We start from the raw sequence: 12882 nt of genomic DNA, 5'->3' as shown, positions 1-12882 counted from the left end.
TTGCCTGCCAAACCCCAAATTTTGTGTCTGTAAAAGCTTAGAGTGTCCACGCTGCTGTCCCCCCACTCTGGTGTACCATACAAATCTCTGGTAGCCCAAATACTGACTACTGTATGTAGTATGGTGCACACAAGTTCAAACGCTTTCAACAAATGGGCTTTTTTGCTTTACCAACTTCCATACGTAATTTCACAACATCTAGTATTGAGACAGTGCTCTTGTTTGGAAAGTACAAATCACTCATTGTACAGCAGGGCGCCTTTGTTAACAAGCTGGGTGTAGCTCACATTTTTGTTTAATTCTTCTGGGCATCTCTCTAACAAACAAGTATTCTTTAGAGCTCAACTCAATAATCAATACAATTTTCTTAGTTTACAGAGCAAATAATTACTTTCTGGGATTACTTCATAAGGCCAGGGAGATGTATATATATAGTGCGGAGAGAGAAGACTGAGAACCATCTACGCAACTCCAGTCACATCTTTGCAAGTAGCAGACTATACGACCATCTCTACTATGAAGACAACACAAAGCGTTGCCCTTCTTGGGCTTGTGCTTCTCAGCTGCCTTTCTGGTAAGTTGTTTTTTGTACAGTCTATGCTAATATCTCTAGTCCTCCTGAACCTTTCACCTTACATATATACATCCTAAAGGAGAGTTTCTTTTTGGAGATGTGACGATTTAGTAATACGCAGGGTCTCTTTTAATGAACTTTATCATTGTGCAGATAAATACTATAGATCGGTAGGATGCATTTGTCTGATTTAAGCTTAGGAGCCTTAGTGGGGATGATAGTGCTGCAAACAGAGAAAAGTTTATGTCCTATTTCTTCTTTAGTGCGTCAAAATTTTGGGTTTCATGAATAATTGATTTTTAAAATCTTAGTATATAATTTCTTGTTTACTTACAGTAGATAAGACATTTGGGAAAACAATCATTTCTCAGTAATGAGAAAGTGTATTTTTGGTTACTCTGTTGGGAAATTGATGATTCTGAAGGAATTTTAGTCAAGGACGTTGTACAGTTTTTATATTTTATAATCTCTGTTTTTTTGTAGATATTGTTATTGCTCGACAAAGGGTGAGTAGTAGATCTTTGTCATTTGGTCTTGATTTCTCAATCTAGATGAATAATTCATACTCACACTTTATCCCAGGGAAGTCTTGAGGGAGAAAAAAAAAGAAGAGTGAGCGAGAAAGCAAGGAAAAGTGCCCCTAAGTATTAAACCACCTCTTTTCCCCAAAATAAGAAAATACCCTTATCAGAGAAAGATAACTTACCGTTTTGATGACAAAAAAAGACAGCGATTAATAATGTAGAGTGAGTTAGCAAAGCACAGAGTGCCAGCAGAAAATCTATAGAACTATTGAATAACTGCCTAAATATCTTCCCTGTCTTGAGTCCCCAAAGAATGATCATTTTTGCCTGCAATTCTTGCCAAAAGCACTGAAAGTCTTAATATCAATAAGGTACTTTTTGTATGTAAGAAACACAGCATTTTTTGTTCCCTCTTCTTCACCGTGGAGGAAGGATAGAGAAAAAAAATGACCAACAGTAGTCTCCCAACGCAGTGAAAACATGATTAACACAAGCACACCCTTCTTCCCACTTGGAGAAATGACGAGTCCTCTTTAACAGGCCTCCTGCGGCATGTACCGCTTGTCTACGAAAATGCAGCTTGCCTGTCCCCGCAACTACGAACCCGTCTGCGGGACCGATGATGTGACCTACCCCAACGAGTGCTCCCTCTGCAGAGAAATCTTGTGAGTATAAGGTCTCCTGATTGCCTACAATGCCAGTTCAAGCAGCAGACAAAAGCCTTTGGGGTTGTGACTAATTGTGGGGTGGACTAGATTTTTCGTAAGTTTCTGTCTTCCCTAATGCCTGTGATCTTCCGTGTCAAAGCTCCTGAATCTGATTAATTACTGGGGATTTATGATGGAGAGACTTAACGAGTGAGATGACTGCATGGTATGAAGAGATTAATCCTTCCTTTCCTCCTCTCTCTTTCCCCCTAGCCTTAACCGAGCCATCGACAAGAAGCATGATGGAAGATGTGTTAAGGTACGGTCTGAGATCGGTTCCTGCCCCTGCTGCACTGAGCAGTGGTGGGTGAAATGATGGCAGAGAGCTAGACAGAAACCTTGCCTAGGATTAATTCCGTATTAAAGGCATACAATTTCAAACTGTCAGTAATGAGATTAAAATGAAGATTTTCAGATTTGCAAGAATTTTCTACATTTTGTTTGAATAGATAAAATTGGTGAGTTTTAAAATATTATCTTGTGTGTGACACTAGACTTAAGAATGGAAACTTTTGATTTCAGTAATGCTTCAGAATTATCAAAACACTTCTCTTTAGACTTAGAGGCTTGTTGAAGCTAAGAAATCCCCAGAGGAAGTTTGGATTTTGACTTAAAAGTAATTTTGTAACAGAAAAAGCGATTCTGTCAGAACGTTTACCATAAAGTTTGTTTATCAATACATGGAGCCACCGTGAAGTGGAGAAGTATCTCTATTTTTAGTTTAGAGAGATAAAATAAAGAAACACTCTGGCTGTGCAATTTAACATAATACAACAACTTCCATTTCTGTACACTCAGAGTACCACAGAAACACCAAGGTGAGTATAAACTCTATTTTCAAGTGGCATTGATATTTTGCTGCAAAAGTTGGTGCCACATAAAGCATTTGAGGCAAAGATCATTCATGGTGGTGTTCGTGGTGAAAATCCCCAGTACAATAGGGATGAAGCCCACTGCAGGACAGGAAAAAGCAGATACTCCAGGATCATGCTCTACCAGTGTGAAGGATTTCAACTGTTTGTTCTTCAACTCCACCATGCTGGGGCTGGAAGATCCTCTCCCCTTCCAGTTCTGGGAAGAGGGGGAGATGTCTCTTGCACCATGCTCCGTTACACAGGACTAATGCAAAGGGGAGCAGAGATTAAAATGTTGTTCTGTGACTGTTTCAGCTCGACTGTACCGGCCACCTGAAAGCCCGCAATGGTCATGAGACTCCCTGCACCCTGGAGTACATGCCTGTCTGTGGCACCAACGGAGTTACCTACACAAACCGCTGTAGTTTCTGCAATGCTGTGGCGTAAGTGAGGGGCTGGGTCACGGGTGGGTTTCAAGACCAGTAGGTGCTCGTGTTGGTATTTAGAGCGTAACGAGGTAGTTTGACTCGTGAAGCAGCTGCACTGCGGTCATTCATTCTCAACTTGCTTTCTTCCCAAAGGAATGGAGTGGACGTAAACCTGCGCTACATTGGAGAATGCTTCGAGGTAAAGTACAGAAACCTGCACTCTTAACTGCTGTTACAATACATTGTAAAACACAGATTTACTGAATCATAACTAAATAATAGAAATGCCTCAACTGTCCTGGTGCATTTGGCCTGGAAATAGGATTTGAGGAAAATAGTTAAAGTATGCCAGGGCCAAAGGGTATTAAACCAAATCCATACTCAGATATGCAGTCCCCACTCTGACCTGGGCACACGGCAGTCAGCAGGTGCTGAGGCCTTCATTTACTGGGAAAGGGGCTGAGCAAGAGAGGCTGCCTCAGCCCTTCTGCAGGACAGCAGGAGGGTTGTAAACTACCAGCACTATTAGTAGTGGCAATTCCTTAGGTGGGAGTACTTTTTGTGGTGTGGCTTACGACCATCCACTTTCTGTAACCTGGCCTCTGCTGGCCTGCTGAACCAGAGCAACCAGTGGGAGGGTCAGCCTGGAAATGTCAGCATGGTCATTTCACTATTTATAATAGTATTTATTACTTTTTTTTTTTTTGGCACCTGCCTTCTGCCCACTTCAGGTTGCCCCAGGAAAGCACGTTCTCTGCCTTGGAGTTTGCAGAGTTACTTAGAACAACAGAGCCTTGAACCTGAAAAGTGCTTTTATACTTTGCCATGTCATAAACATTAAAAAAACATAAATCACTCACATAAGAAAATACAGGGAACAAAAGCTTTAACATGTGTTGTTTCATTATTAGGAGATTGACTGCAGTGAACACAAGGGTAAAAATCTCATCTGCACCGCCGAGTATGACCCCCTTTGCGGCTCTGATGGCAGAACTTACGGAAACAAGTGCCAATTCTGCAATGCAGTTTCGTAAGTATGGAGCTCACTGCGCAGCCATGAAATCAGAGGAACCAGCACACACGTGCAGTGGTGGCAGCTGGTGTGGAAGCCCCAGAGCTCCCGTTAACCACTTGGTAAAACCATCCCCACTCCATGTTCATCTCCCAATGCTCACTCCTCTGTCGCTCCCCAGGTACTGCGGATTTTAAGCCCAAGCAAGTCTTCTCCTTCCCTTGCAGTTAAATCCAGCTCCCTGTTTGCAAGCTCATAGCTTGCTGACTCCTTCTCTGACACAGTGATTTAAACTGTGACTGTAGGAGGTGTCCAAAATTACGGGCTTTGCCCCAAATCTCTTTAATGTGAGAAAGCATGTAACCTGAGGAATAAGGAAAGAGGTGAAACATTAAGTACTTTATAACTTGGAGAGCACAAGAACATTGTCTTATTTGGGTAAAGCTAGATTATAAAACTGAAATCCACATCTGTAATTTCGGTCTCCCTCTTTCTCTTCAGGCTTAGCCGGGGAACTCTGGCCCTCAAACGCCGTGGTGAATGCTGAGTGCTGGAGCCATACCCTTTGCCCTGACTTTTCCCTTACAGATCCTGCAATCAAACACACTCTTCCCTGCTCCCTTGACCATCATGCATTGGTCTCTGCTTTGATTGATCAATAAATTAAACTCAGCCACTCTCTTTGTCATGGACTGGTTTTTAGTTTCAGTTTGGGTTTGTTGTTTTTTTTTTTCAGGGCAGGGGTAATGGTCTTCAGGCTTTTAGGTTAGGTTTTAGGTTTTAGGTTTAGGTCAGGCAGGAGAAGTTGTGAAATAAACCATAGTAAAGTGTAACACCCATCACACACCAGCCCAACTCCACACAAGAATATGTCACTCCATACCAGACCATCAGAAGAGAAACCAAGCTGCTATAAAAAAATTGCCATTTTCCTAATTTTGGTGTCTTATAGAGTGTAAATGGATTTGCCTTTGTAACAGCACTGAGTCTTGGAAGACTGGTCTTTTTAGGGGCCCTGGCATGGGGGGATGCCCTGAGGATGTGTGAAAGAGAAAGGTGCCCCTGGTCAGAAAGCCCTGCCTGGTCACCTCTGGGCAAGGGGAAGGTTTGGCAGTGCATTATAAAAAGGAGACTTATGGCAAAGGGAGGAGGCTATCTCATAGGAAAGAAAATTAGGAACTGCTGCTTCCTTGAAGGGTGTGTCCATCGAGACTGTTGATCAGCAGAAAATTGCAGCAAGCTAGGCAAGGCTGTAATGAGTCTAATGAGAACCCGAGGAGAAATTAGACTGGGGTCAGGCTTTCAGCTTCTTAGAGAAGAGATATGAAGAGTTGAACCTGGGGTGTCTGAGGCAGAAGCAGGACAGGGGACCCTTCAGAAAAAGGTCTTGGATTTTCTAACCCCAGGAAAGAAGGGCCAGAAGATGTGCTGGTAGCTCCAAGATGCTTTCTATCTTGGGGAAAAAAAGGTATGGAGATAACATCTTTGTGGGAGCCTAAGGAGTGCATTGGAGTAACAATAATATATATGTATGTTCATGATGATGTGCCATCTTTTTGGGTGAGTCAAAGAGTTAATATGCAAACAGCACAGGCAAAAAGTCCCAAGTGCCACAGCTCACACAGTCCCTTCCTCCTCCTTTCCCCACCTCCCATTCTCTTGTTATGTAGCAAAAGTATCTGCTGCCAAGGCTGATATTTAGGACAAAATCTGTGATTTCCAAGCCTTTTCTTTGGGTCTTGTTTCTTGAAGTAAATAATTTCTTGACCTGGAATTTTGTAGGTGCTTCCCACCAGAAGGTAAAAGGCTTGTTCTTCCCCTAGCACTACCACAGAGCAGTGCTTTGTCTTAGGAAGAGGGATGGAACATCTTATTTTCAGGTTTTTTTCCTGTTAGTACAGGCAATATAAATCACATCACGCCTTTGTACCTGCTCTTAAGAAAAGACAAACAGGACAGTCATCAGAGTCCTCACTGCTTACCTGTCTGTGTGTGTGTGTGAAGAATAATTAAGGAACAAACTAAGTAGCTAGTAGATATGAACAGAGACCTGTCAACACAGGACAGAATTCTGCTGTAATTTCTTGTTGGCCAAGAGGTTTATAGAGTGGCCACAGACTAGTGGAGTTTTGGCCATAGCCAGTAATTGTCTTCAACAACAAAATCCTACAGTGAGCCTCCTTGGCAGTGGTAGTTTCTGCCTGAGGAAGCCAGACGCTTGTTTAGAAGCTCAGAGGGTTTTGGAAAAGCCCAAAGAGCTTCTCACCTGCAGGGAAAGGGAGGGCAATTGGCAAGTACTGGGCATATGACTGTATCCTAGATGCCTTGTGAGCAAGAACTCTTTAGAAGATGGAAAGGTTTGTATCACACAAGACTAAAGACTGTCCCAGCACAGGTAAGTACTTGGCTTGACACCAGCAAGAATCTGTCCAAGTATACCCCTTAGACTGCAAAGCAAGGTCTAGATGCCCTTCTTCTATCCCTGATTCTCAGAGAAGTCAGAGGGACAGAAGAATTCCCTCACCCAGTCTAGCAAGTGGCCTGTTTCAGATGTTATAAAGTGGAAAGGGGTAATAACAATAATCACCTGGTTGGTAATTTAGTCTCTTCCTCTCCTCAGCCCGGAAGGGATTGGTCCCTGTGGTACATTTGCTAAGGCTTTAGCCGGTTGGTTATGCTGCAGCAACCGAAACGTTTGGGTAGATAAAGGACTGAGGCATTAAGGCTGTGGTCGTGAGCAGTGACGTATGAAACCAGAAAAGGCAAACAAGTAGTGCTGTGAGTGGCAGAACTAAGCGTGGTTTTGAACGGCACTGTGGCTGACTGACTTGATAACTAAATTATATGAGAGGCTGCAGCGTGAGCTCACCCTTAATAGACATCTGAGAATTCACCTGTCAGTCACAGTTTCTCTGCTGTGTGGATTTTAAGATGTCTAGCAAGCTGCAAACTCTAATGCTTCCCCAGATGTAGGGCACTCATAACATTGCTTTCCTGCAGAAAGTCTCTCCCTTGCTAACTGAGGATGTTAGTAGCATCTTTCTTTTGTTGCTAGAAAAACGTATAAAAATGTATTTATGATTTTTAATATTTTTGCTCCTATGTCAGATTTGGTTGGAATTAGTTGCAGATTCAAAATCTTCTGGGGGAACTAATAAACAGATATATTTATACAAATTGTTCTCCTAAGCCTTGTCTCCTTAGGAAAGCATGGTGAAATTTTCAGCTTATTCTTATCTGAACAGATATTTTGCAAATGATGCAGCTGAACACAAATCCTTTCACAGACTCAGCTGGAAATAGAGCTCAGGTCTCCCAGTTGCCCATCAAATTCCCTTCATTGCCACTTACTGTGGGAGCGGAGCCCTAACATATGTTTGTGAATGTGAAAAACTGGAAAACATTGACAGCTAAAGTTTAAATAGTTCAGGGAGGAGAATCAGCAGTCCTATCTGGGACTGTGCACACAGCTATGAGAGCATGTCACATCGGAGTGCTTCTCCACCCCAACCCAACAAATTTAGAACCATCCTCAAAAATAGCCAGGGAACAACGTATAATTGGTTTCACAGACAACACATTCTCATGCTGTGATTTATTTCGTAACGTCTAGTGAGTGTCATCACGCTGCACTCAAAGCCTCGGAGCTGGCATTCAGCGAGGGCCCAGAGAATGAAAATTACCAGCTTCCCCGATGAATCACCGCTTTGAAAATTCACCCTTGTGAGAATCCTGTGACTATTAGGAAAAAAAAAATAAAATTACAAGCCCGTCTATCACTCATGTAATTAGCCCTTTCTAGGTTTGATGTGGACAGGGCAGCATTCCTAAAGCACCATAAACGTGGCCAGGACCAATAATGTCTTTGGAAACAAAGTGGAGAAGTTCTCACAATTAAGGTGGGGAGTGAGCACAGCTACGGCTGGGCGCATAAATACACAGAAAGGCAGGTCTGTGTGCACACTGTGGGCTCCGGTGCCGAGACGACACCTCCCGCACAGATCGCTTGGCTTGGACTAAAGAGCTACCTGCAGCATGAAGGCAACAGGTGCCTTAGTGCTTCTCAGCCTGCTGCTGCTCTCTTTCTTCTCGGGTAAGTGATTTTCTCCCTAGCCTAGAAAAAAAAAAATAAACCCAAAACAAAACCTTTCCTGACAACAGCAAACTTCGGAGAGCCTTGATCACTGGATGACAGGCTTGAAGATAAAGCTGAGCAAGTAGAAAATATCTGCGGGACTTGCTCACTCATATGACATATTTCCACTCCTCTTATGCCTCCACAGTGAATAACGCAGTGGAGGTGTCACTGGGAGACAGAGCGAGCAAATTCTAAGTGGCTCTTTCAGCAAGTGTACCAAAGCAGAGTGTAATTATGTATTTTCGGTAGAAATGTTCGCTGGAGAGCTTTGCTGAACCAGTTAGAGAAGAAACTCACTCACCTCAGGGTCATCAGCTCTCGTTTTGATCCTAAGCATCTTGGTATTTGGTGTTTTCCTTGGAGATGTGGAAACGTAATTAGATGAAAGTTTCAGCTTTCGTTTATGTTGCAGAGAAAAGCTTGAAAATTAAATTCAGATGTCCTCAAGGAGCCAGAACAAAGAGGGCAAATTAAAAAGATCCAGCATTTATTTATCTGGAGATTTACACATCTCTCTGATGATCTGGGGAAGCTGAGTGATGATTTGTGAACATATAGGTCACATCAGTGTTATCAGTTGGTTGTGTCCGGCTGACCCAGCTCTGCAAGGTTTGTGGTGACAGTTATTGAAGAACGTGCAGAACAAGAATTATTTATACTTGTTTTTCTGTGAATAATTTGAATAAAGAATTCACTTGAGAAAATTGCAAGCTGTGCATGGAAAAAGAGGTGAATTACTTCGTACACATTATTCTTTATGAAATATTCATCTGTCTCTAATTGAGTCTTAATTGGGACTGGGTTCCGTCAGAGTGGTGAAGCTTCCTTCCAAGGCCAGGCAGAGTAGCAGCAAACTCTGTGATCTCCTATAAAATAAACAGATGTCAAGAGACTTCATCACAAAGTCTTCTGTAGCCGCATGTAATATTTATAAAAACTTCCTAATGAGCTATTTTGTAAATAATATGCAGATAGCCATAACAGTGACTTTACAATTAGGGCAGCCTAGCTTAACCCGAGGACATGATAAATACACCAGTGCCAGGGCTAAAACACCGAAGGGCAATACAAATGGCAGAAGGAGTAGTGTGAGATGGATGATGGTCTGTCTGGCTGAGGGCTGGGTGGGATTTCCAATGTGTGGGGGCCCGAGCGTAGGACCAGGTCCTCCCATCTCCCACCGCAGCTCCCCTCCTGCCCAGAGCCACCTGGGCAGCACCACAGCTGGTAGGGACCCCACTAACGCAGCAGGTACAGCCTCACACCTAATGTGAGATCTGGGTATTTATCCTACAGTGTTGTGACCCATATTCTGAAAATTTGCATTCAACCCACCCTTGAGTGTCAGTCTCCCCCTTAGAGACGTCACAGGGTTGTCTTGTCCTGTAGTTATGACTCAACCTGTGTGCCTGACTGCAGTCTTTGCAGTGAAGAAATATTAAGAGGATGGACTGATTAGCTTCAAGATCAGACCCTGTGGTTACAGCGGGTATTTTTGCACTCTTACTGACTGGCACTGCCTGTTCTGCTCTGTATCACCCCATGACATCTCTTTGTATCTCGCCCAGAATGAACTTGTTCTGGGAGCATCTCTGGGCTGTGCTGTGCTGAGGATGGCTGTAAAGCTGACCATGGGGTCTTCTCCTTCTCCATGGCACACTCTTGTTAGCAGTATCAGCCATTTTCATTGTTCAGAGGTGCAGGAGCCTAAAAGCCGTAAAAGTCAATATTGCTTTAAAATCTCTGTTGAGCACGGCTCCACATCCGATATGGCAGCTCGCTTCTCCGGGAGTGGCTGCCTTCCAGGAGATTGGGTTATGTGTCTGAGGTGCAGTTAGCAGCTGAGTGACTGATTACATGGTATTTTAGTAACATTTTTCAAAAAAGCAAAATACTGAAAAGCAATTTAGATAATGTATTTCCTGCCCCCTCCTCCGCCACACAGGATGAAGGAGTAGGAAAACCTGGTGTGTTTCACTGTGGTTTGCATAAAGGATTTGTGACTTTAGTTCAGCTTCTATCAGAAAATAATGCTGACATTTAAAATCTCGGGGGTTTTTTTTGTTGTTGTTTTTTTATTCCAGATGTAGCAGGTCAAGACATTGAAGAGGTTAGTGCAGCTGTTTCCACTTCTTACTGAATCTGCATTTTCTAGAGGCATGGTTTTGTAACCAAGATCTTGGTGCGTGGTAAACAGTTTTTATTGTCTGCTGGGAGCAGGTAGGTCCTTCCAAGAAGTCCTAACACTTTGGGGAGTTCACTGTTGTGCAGGGGATGTTATGTGTGGCTACATTAGCAAGTAGATGAGGGAAATATATGGTTGGTTTAGCAATTGCTTCCCATGGTTAGGTCTAGAGTGCTTGCACAGGGTTGTGTTTGCATGCAGCATCACTTTTATCCACCTTGTCCACTGTCCAATCTTCTCAAGAAACAAATGGACTGCTGAGGGTGTTTTATCCCCCCAAACAGGGTCCATCACTGGGACTTATCCAGAGACAAGATACCTGTACATTTCCTGGACACCATTTTTAATTCCTCACAGACTGTGGCTTTCTCCTCCTTCCTCTGGGAAGGCAGAAAGCTCAGCAAGCACCAGGCTGAGTGCACAGTTTTGCAAGATCCGTGAGGCCATGCAGCAGTGAGTTAACTTGGTGCCAAATGCCTGAAAGAGCATCAGTGATGACTCTTCTCCCAGATGCTTAGGCTAATCGACTCCTGTCTTTAGGAGATCAAGACTTTTCCCAAATCAATACATCTTCTCTCCTCAAACACAGGGAAAAAAAATTTCCTGAAACACTACTGCTCATTTCTGAGAGGGCTTTTTCTTTCAGTAAATAGACAGTGTCATCACTGCTGTTTAGTCCTCTAGTCAGAAAAAGCATTATATTAGTGACCTTGTATCCAATTTGTAAAGTGAACAAGAGAGTATGAGATTCCTAAAAGGTGGTTGTTTTTTTTATTCCTTTTGCAGATTTGTAGAGAGTTTATAAACAGAAATGTGTACTGCACGAGGGAGTCCAACCCTCACTGCGGCACGGATGGCATCACGTATGGAAATAAGTGTGCCTTCTGCAAGGCAGTGCTGTAAGTGAAAGCAGAGGGGATCGAAATAACAGAAAGAGTTGCCTTCGTTTTCATGTATGTAACGACGTTCTTCATGGAGGGGAGACCCTGCATCCAGGCTGCTCCTCTTGTATGGACCAGCCCCTGAATCGTGCCAAGTGGAATATTTCCTCCTTGGAATGGAGCTGTGTGAATGCAAGTTAATTTTAATTCATTTCTAGGCTTTGCATGCTGCTGGTTGCCATGCTGAAAGGCAGCACGGGGCCTGGGAGGCAATTGCATCCTGCCTGTACCTTCTGCACACACTAAATTGATGCACATTTCCCACTGTATGCCACAGGCTGCAACTCTCACTGCCCACACTTGTGGATACTGAGAAGTGTCTGGAGGAATGCGGGAGCTGAGCTGTGCCAAGTTATTCCTGAAAAGTCTGAATGGACTTTGTGGAACAAGACACAAAATCCCAGAGGAAAAGCTCAAGTTTCTCCTTTGCCTGAGCTCTGCCATCTTTTAAAGGAGATGCAATAGGAGCCAGCACCCCTGGGCTGAATGTGCTTGCAAAACATCAGTTTCTCCTTAACATTTGGTGTGCACTCGGGGCTGCCTTATCCTAGGGGAAATAAAAGAATAGCAAGGAGAGGAGAAAATGTCTTGATGTTCCCTGTGAGGGACCACGGTATGCTAGCATGAGTCAGGCAAACGGTCATGTTTGGACAGATAAACTCCTTGTCCCACGCTTCTGTGTCTGTCAAACATTGCTTTGTCTAAGTCTGTCTTGCTCCTTTTACAGGAGAAGTGGAGGGAAAATAAGATTGAAGCACCTCGGCAAATGCTGAATCCTCACTGTCACCAAACAGCAACAGCTGAGCCCCCGTCAGCAATGGCTGCAGATGCCTGCACATGGACACGGGAGCAGCTTGCCCTCATCTTCGCCGCCTCTGCTCAATAAAATAAAACTCAGCATGATTCTTTGGCTGGATTCCTTTTTCCATAATACCCAGAAAAGTGCTTTGATACAGCAGTGCCAGAGCCTAATGCATGGCTTCCCTATGCTGTGCTGTTACATCACCCTCCTCCCGGGAAGCAAGGTGCTCTCTGTGCCGGAGTAGGGATTCCCACGGCTCCCATGGGCTTTGTCCTCCTGTCCCCTGCAGCCATAGCTCTTCTGTCCCGTCCTGCCTGACAAATTGGCACACACTTGCTGGGCAGCCAAGCAGCACAACCGCCCATGGGCTCCTGCCCAACTCTCCCCATCCCAGGGGGTGGGTGACTGCGTGCGCCTTTATTCTTTACCCAACCTCCGTAGACATGTTCCTTCCTCTCTCAGAGGTTATTGTGGGAGGGTGACAGGAGAGCTGGTGAACAGCGTGACTGCATATGCCTCATCTCCTTTGGAAACCAGAGACAAACAAGCTGAGGCTAGGGAATATTGCTCCATTTAAGCCTGCAACAAAAAGATGGCAGGTGGAGGCTGGTTTTAGGCAGAAGCTGCAAAGCTCTTCTTTCCAAATCAGTCTCTTTCTTCTTCCTTCTAAGAGAACGCTTTGTCTTGAAAACTGTGAACTCACCAGCATTAGTTTTC

General features: G+C 43.9%; 2 protein-coding genes across 2 annotated transcripts; both read left to right on the top strand.

Moving 5' to 3' along the window:
• The first annotated feature begins 292 nt into the window (after positions 1-292).
• Positions 293-4766, top strand: LOC113485257 (ovomucoid-like). Its single transcript, XM_026858309.1, has 8 exons — positions 293-574; positions 1058-1080; positions 1639-1763; positions 2019-2064; positions 2975-3102; positions 3241-3286; positions 3999-4117; positions 4601-4766. Exons 1-8 carry the CDS (start codon positions 517-519, stop codon positions 4644-4646), a joined length of 591 nt encoding a protein of 196 aa, XP_026714110.1. The 5' UTR covers positions 293-516; the 3' UTR covers positions 4647-4766.
• A 3319-nt stretch (positions 4767-8085) lies between these two features.
• Positions 8086-12251, top strand: LOC113485296 (serine protease inhibitor Kazal-type 6-like). The gene is made up of 4 exons (XM_026858367.1): positions 8086-8192; positions 10322-10347; positions 11209-11321; positions 12091-12251. The coding sequence occupies exons 1-4, from the start codon at positions 8135-8137 to the stop codon at positions 12134-12136; spliced, it is 243 nt and encodes an 80-aa protein (XP_026714168.1). The 5' UTR covers positions 8086-8134; the 3' UTR covers positions 12137-12251.
• The last annotated feature ends 631 nt before the right edge of the window (positions 12252-12882 follow it).

The sequence above is a fragment of the Athene cunicularia genome (assembly GCF_003259725.1).
Source record: "Athene cunicularia isolate RWA chromosome 13 unlocalized genomic scaffold, athCun1 chr13_part1, whole genome shotgun sequence".
Lineage (NCBI taxonomy): Eukaryota > Metazoa > Chordata > Aves > Strigiformes > Strigidae > Athene > Athene cunicularia.
This window is presented reverse-complemented; position numbering and strand designations above follow the sequence as displayed.

Excerpts from the sequence above, each read along its gene's own strand:
- LOC113485296 (XM_026858367.1), top strand. The coding sequence starts at position 8,135 with ATGAAGGCAACAGGTGCCTTAGTGCTTCTCAGCCTGCTGCTGCTCTCT. Across the intron at positions 8,193-10,321 it reads GCTGCTCTCTTTCTTCTCGG|ATGTAGCAGGTCAAGACATT; the intron begins GTAAGTGATTTT and ends TTTTTATTCCAG. Across the intron at positions 10,348-11,208 it reads CAGGTCAAGACATTGAAGAG|ATTTGTAGAGAGTTTATAAA; the intron begins GTTAGTGCAGCT and ends TTCCTTTTGCAG.
- LOC113485257 (XM_026858309.1), top strand. The coding sequence starts at position 517 with ATGAAGACAACACAAAGCGTTGCCCTTCTTGGGCTTGTGCTTCTCAGC. Across the intron at positions 1,764-2,018 it reads TCCCTCTGCAGAGAAATCTT|CCTTAACCGAGCCATCGACA; the intron begins GTGAGTATAAGG and ends CTTTCCCCCTAG. Across the intron at positions 2,065-2,974 it reads ATGATGGAAGATGTGTTAAG|CTCGACTGTACCGGCCACCT; the intron begins GTACGGTCTGAG and ends TGACTGTTTCAG.